This window comes from Lygodium microphyllum, chromosome 30 (genome assembly GCF_053477565.2).
Source record: "Lygodium microphyllum isolate KBCC chromosome 30, Lygodium_microphyllum_v1.1.10, whole genome shotgun sequence".
Classification (NCBI taxonomy): domain Eukaryota; kingdom Viridiplantae; phylum Streptophyta; class Polypodiopsida; order Schizaeales; family Lygodiaceae; genus Lygodium; species Lygodium microphyllum.
Window position 1 is genome coordinate 73,679,968 of NC_141164.1, and position 5,850 is coordinate 73,685,817.

The 5,850-nt window shown below is 44.0% G+C and overlaps 1 protein-coding gene across 1 annotated transcript; it reads left to right on the forward strand.

Annotated features, from left to right (window-relative positions):
* Positions 1–2,668: 2,668 nt before the first annotated feature.
* On the forward strand, positions 2,669–5,589 carry LOC148009998 (GDSL esterase/lipase At1g71691-like). Its single transcript, XM_087672904.1, has 6 exons — positions 2,669–3,121; positions 3,248–3,375; positions 3,797–4,039; positions 4,158–4,301; positions 4,645–4,759; positions 4,953–5,589. Exons 1-6 carry the CDS (start codon positions 2,848–2,850, stop codon positions 5,174–5,176), a joined length of 1,128 nt encoding a protein of 375 aa, XP_087529030.1. The 5' UTR covers positions 2,669–2,847; the 3' UTR covers positions 5,177–5,589.
* Positions 5,590–5,850: the final 261 nt, after the last annotated feature.

Sequence of the window (5,850 nt, forward strand, 5' to 3'; positions counted from 1 at the left end):
ATTCTTGATCCACCTTTTAGTTGGTACTAGAGTAGCCATTTGAGGAGCTTCACCGACATTCACTTCAGCTTGGGAAGAGAACTTCATTCACATATTCCATAGCAGCTATTCATTAAGGTATGTATCAATCCCATTGCTCCCAAATTAGCTCTCCATCTTTCTAGATCATTTCTCATCCCTTGCCTAAGTCTTTGGTGAGTGCTAAGAGCTCTTCCACAATCAATAACAGCCTAGAGAGGGAGTGAAGAATAGCTCACAAATTTCAATGCATATTTAGGGCTACACCCTATTGGTCCCCCTCATTTACTTCCTCTTTAGCTCCTGCTTGGTGCACAGATCGGATGCTGTATGCATACGTAGTGAGCGTCAGAAGGTCCCCAAGAACACAAGAACTCTACTTTTTGCACACAAATCAATGTAGAAAGCTTGCACGACATGAACAAAAGACCAATTGGGTGCAATCTCCCCCTATGCCTTGTGTGAGCGCTCCACAAAGCATGTATTTCATATATTAATCATCTTCAAGCTCAAATAATAGCCCAAATTACAAAATAGCACGCTTTAGCTTTTGAGTTTGCTTTTGTGCCAAATAAAATTAAAGCTAATGGGCGCCCAAGAAGTCAGGCGTACCCAAATACAATGTCTAATACAAATATCTAAATTGTGCACCCATGTGCATACAAAAATAATAAATAAATATCAAGCACTTTGATAAATAAGCGCGACAAAATATAGGTGCCATGCCTAAAGTATTGACAATAAATTTGAATACACGCTATCCTCCAATGCTTTCCACTGCCACCGCTGCTATCTCTACACATCAACTGAAGCATTCACAATTGTTAGTAAAATAATACAATTAAACCGACAAAAGTGAATACCTGGCAGTCTTCAGCTACATAAATAAATTGGTTAGAAATCAATCCTAACCTTAATTTATCACGAGTGCGCACTCTAAACTCATAAACATTTATTAATTTAAATATGTATTTTGCGACATCACCCGCTATGGAATCACCCATGGACACATAAAATTAACAAAACGGCCAAAAAGGATAGGCGTCCCCATCGACCTCTCGCACAAAGAATGCACTTTGTGTATGAGCCTCGGTAATAAAAGTTTACGGAATCCACCATAAAACCTCACGAAATCCACCGTGTAATATGCGTCCTGGCATCACTGCTAGTCATTGTCTAGAACTTGGTGGTCCTTCCCACCTCCTTTGGCTCCATATTCAACATGAGCTCTAGGCCTTGGATTTAAGCTCCTTTGGCTACATATTCGCAATGCCTATTTGCTTCATGTGGTTTCTCATTTATGGGCTAGTTTAGATTTGGTTTGTACACCCAGCACTTCCTTCTGTTAGATGGGTTTGTCATCTTTGGATACACTCTTGGCTATATACTTGAGCTTCATTGTTCATATATAGTGAGTTACTTGCAAATTGGTGGATCTTTGTTACTTTGGAGATCTCTTATGTATAGTTGGCTTATATACATATGCTACTTGTTTGCTTCAAATTGCATCTATATCTCTAATATCGTTAGGTCTCAACACTGCCTTTAATATAAATAAGTTGGATGGCAATAACTTCCAATATTGGAAGACCGAGATTTGGTAGGTATTGGTGCAAAAGAAATAAGTCAAGCCATTAAAAACCAAGGGCACAAGGTGTATGTCCATTAGTTAAAACTATTCCTTGTGCACGTAGCAAATTGGAGAATGTAGAGTAAACTGCCTTAAAGAAGCACCTAAAAAAGATATGAGCAAGCTAAATTCGAGCAGAAAGAAAGTGCAATAGGAAAGAGGAGATTGTTTACAAAGTGCTTCCATTTTTGGAGGTGCTTCAATGACTTGGCTCAATCTGGAGATCCTGTGAATGGTGGACCTTCAACATTCTTCGAGTTCATAGCGTCACAATCACGTGGAGGAAACTCATGACTAAGTGCACTTCATTGGGTTGGTATACTTGAGAGCCCTGCCACATGTAAGTACATGAACTTGTAGTGGCGAGACCATTAACTAGACGGTGCATGGCCACCCACAAGTCACACATCAGGAAAACTTGGCTATATATAATGGCAGAACACATCAAATGAAGAGAGGAAGGTTTATTAATGAGCGTGGAATGGTTGCGCTACCAATTGCTATGGAACACATGAGCAATACTTGTATTGATTAACTCAGTATTCACTCCAACGAGTTCCTCTTTTGTAGGAGATAGAGTCAAGTCAGGTCAAGTTGAACAAGCACACATAGAGTTTTGGAGTGTGAATTGAGTGTCAAATTTCCCTACTTTGTATGATGCGGCTCTTAGTGTGGGTGGCAGGCCTTAAGACTCATATCAGGACTTATACGTTAATGAACGTCAATGTTTGCGGATTTCCCGCATCTTCCAACTTCCCTACCATATTTGCGCCATCGACACCGTTCTCATAGCGAAAACAAACCACGGTTAGCGGCCTGGTTAATTGATCCCGCGGGGGCCGGGGGACCGGGAAGGCGGGGTGCGGACGACCGATTCTTCACGTTGGGGATCGTAAAGGCAGTAAAGGCTGAGGTGCCGGTGCCAACGGGGGCAGGCTACGAGGCTTGCTGTGAGAGGGAGAGTTTGGAGGGTTGATGTGAGAGAGGGTGGGTTGGTGGGGGATTGATTATTACAACTTTTGGGCTGCCAGCTTTGCTTATCTGCACACGATAACTTCAGAATTCGTTGAGGCTGCCATGCTCTAAGCTTGAAGATAGCAAGCTACACTGAGAGAGAGAGAGAGAGAGAGAGAGAGGAGGGGGGAGGGGAATCCAGTAAAGCTAGCTCCCTGCAGAGGAATCGAGAGAGATAATAAGGGATGTCGAGATGTAGTAGCGCCCCGCAGACCTCCCTCGTGTGGACGCAGACATGCCTGCTTGTATTCTGCAGCCTGAGCTATGCCACATTGGTACTGTCCCAGCAGCAGCCCCTGGTGCCAGCCATGTTCGTGTTCGGAGACTCTCTTGTAGACGATGGCAACAATAATTACATCCCATCCCTTGCTAGGTCCAATTTTAAGCCTTATGGAATTGACTTCCCCCTTGGCCCGACCGGAAGGTTCTGCAATGGCCGCACTGTCATTGATGTTGTAGGTATGCAAGCATTCGAATAATGTAGGCATTTTGTTCTGCGACTCGTGGAAGTGTGATGCATTTTTGCTCCTTTGGCTTCCTGCTTCTCTGAGATTAGCCGCATTGCTGCTGTTGTCTTCGTATCAGGTCAATACTTGGGGCTCCCTTTCCTTCCGGCTTACCTGAATCCCAACACAACAGGACCGGCCATTCTGAATGGGGTCAACTTTGCCTCTGCTGCAGGTGGCATCTTAGACAGCTCTGGGAAGAATTATGTAAGGAATGCAGCCTCGAGGCCATCTGCTTTTACTGATTTTGTAATATGTGAGACAGTATGCTATGCTTATGTAGGAAGATCAGGGTCTTTAGCTCCTTGAAGGAAGGTATCGCATAAATTGTCGCAATGCGGGTCTCCATGCATAGATATGGGCACCTTGAATGAAACTAACCCACACTTGAGCTTGTGAGAGGTGGGGAACTACTCCAGAGGGGTATCAACATAGGTGCCATTTGCACTGTGGTATTGGTATTGTATTCCAACAAGCCAGGCATGTACAGGCTACGATTTCTTATAGATGTCTAATTATAAGAGCAGGGAATTTGTAGCTAAGCTTAGTTAAGCTGGTTGTCAATTGTTCTGTGGGTTTCATAGTAGTGTGCTTGAGCTCACATTTGCTGTCTCTGTGGGAACTGCAGGTGGCCCGGTTGCCCTTCAATACACAGATATCCAACTTCCAGTTCACTCTTATCGAACTGAAGGCCCTGCTCGGGGGTCCACAGGCAACCGCCGAGTATCTGTCCAAGTCTCTGTTTGCGATCGTGCTGGGGAGCAACGATTATCTCAACAATTATCTCATCAACTCAACCGGGCTTAGCCAGAAGTATACCCCGGAACAATATAAAGTGCTTGTGACTCAGACCTTCGCGCAGCAGCTCATAGTAATGTCCTTCCATGGGCCTGAACCTTCATTACTGCTGTCTGATTTGTGCTGGTTATTGCCAGTGATTTTGTATCTGAATCTGATTGATTTGTTTTTTTTGTGATGAGATCGATTAGACTTTGTATCAGCTGGGGGCGCGGAAGTTTGTGATATCCGGGGTAGGGCCTCTGGGGTGCATACCCAATGTGCTGGCAACCAAGAGCAAAGACGGCAATTGCGTGGAGTATATCAACGAACTTGTGCAGGGCTTCAATGCCGAGGTCAGTGCTCTCTGATGTGAGATTTCATCTTTTATTTAGCTCCCAAGCCCTATATATATGGAATTAAGAAGACTTACTTGACATGCATCATATATGTGTGTTTTCAAGTGTTCCGTCAGAGTTCCTCTCTGAGGTACTTGCTAGACTGTCTTGAAGTTTAGCAAGTAAAGGTTTTCTAGACTGCAGTATTGTCTACCAAGGTTCATGTGACATTATACTAGGTTTATCTTAGATAGGCCTCGGAAGTGCCAATGAGAAAATGCATCTCAACCATTATCTAGGATCGATAATTGCAATTTCGAAGTTCACTCCATTAATTGGTTTATGAGAGCATTGATAACAGGTGGAGCAGCTGGTTACCCAGCTCAATGCTGACCCCCAACTCCCAGGAGTTACTTTTGTCTATGGGAGGGTTTACGAGGCCTTTTCCAGGATCCTCAGCAACCCTTCTCAATATGGTAAGTACTGACAAAGGTGAAGATTGCTTACTTAGATTTTCTAGTAAGCAGCATAGAAAATACAGTTTTAGGGTTGAGGATTTGGGGCTTTATGCATTTGTTCATGACTGTTGCAATGTTTAGGGTTTGGGGTTTAGGTTTTGATAATGCAATCGTTTATGATTGATTGATGCTAACAATGGATGGGAGACAGGCTTCACCGAGGTCAAGTCTGGGTGTTGTGGGGTGGGCAAGTTCCGGGGCCAGCTCACATGCTTGCCACCGCTGGCGAAGCTATGCCCAGATCGCAATACGCACTTGTTTTGGGATGCCTTCCACCCCTCTGATGCCACCAATGCCATCCTGGGCAAGAGTATCTTCTCGGGCGACACCTCTGAAATCTTCCCCATGAATGTCCAGCAACTAGCCTCCCTATAGGACTCCCCCTTCCCCCCCAAAATCAATTCTTACAATCCAAGACTAGAAATTCTTAATTTATTCTGTCAAAAGCATTTGTCTCCTCTCCCCTTCATTAATTGTTGTCCCATCGTCCACTTGCCAGGAGTACCACCAGCTCCATCATAATGTTGGTGCCTTTCCCCAGAATTCAAATATTTCCTGCAATGGCAGCTGCATTGCAATTTGCAGTACCAGCTGCAGCTCCTGACAACACAGCCATGTGTGTGTAGATTGTGTGGTTTTTGCTTTCCGGAATTTGTAATCTCATCAAGGCCCGAAAAGCTGGAGTCCCAAGGATGAAATGTGAATTGCTCTGGTCTCATGTGTTGACAGATGATAGGCAGCTGGTCTCTTTCTCTTTCTCTCACAGAACGTTCGTTGATTCTTGTTCACTCGCTATAACATTATTAGAGTGAAGGAGTACTACAATAACCTTGCTGCCGGTTTGATGTGAACAGAAACGACCCATTAAATAAAACGACTAAATATACTCACATTGTATACAGTAAAAGGTGACATGGGCTCGATTGTTTTAGCAATCTTGCCTACTCATTCGTGGGTCCTACCAACAATGTAGGACATAGGCATCACATGTACCTAAGCGGGCCTCAAATTTGAAGGGTTTCCCAGCTTTTTTTTTAAATGTAGAAGGT

What these genes read in the sequence shown, in the direction of transcription:
- LOC148009998 (XM_087672904.1), top strand. Translation starts at nt 2,848, where the DNA reads ATGTCGAGATGTAGTAGCGCCCCGCAGACCTCCCTCGTGTGGACGCAG. An exon ending in ACAGCTCTGGGAAGAATTAT is followed by an intron (nt 3,376 to 3,796) that starts GTAAGGAATGCA and finishes TGGGAACTGCAG; the next exon opens with GTGGCCCGGTTGCCCTTCAA. An exon ending in CAGCAACCCTTCTCAATATG is followed by an intron (nt 4,760 to 4,952) that starts GTAAGTACTGAC and finishes GATGGGAGACAG; the next exon opens with GCTTCACCGAGGTCAAGTCT.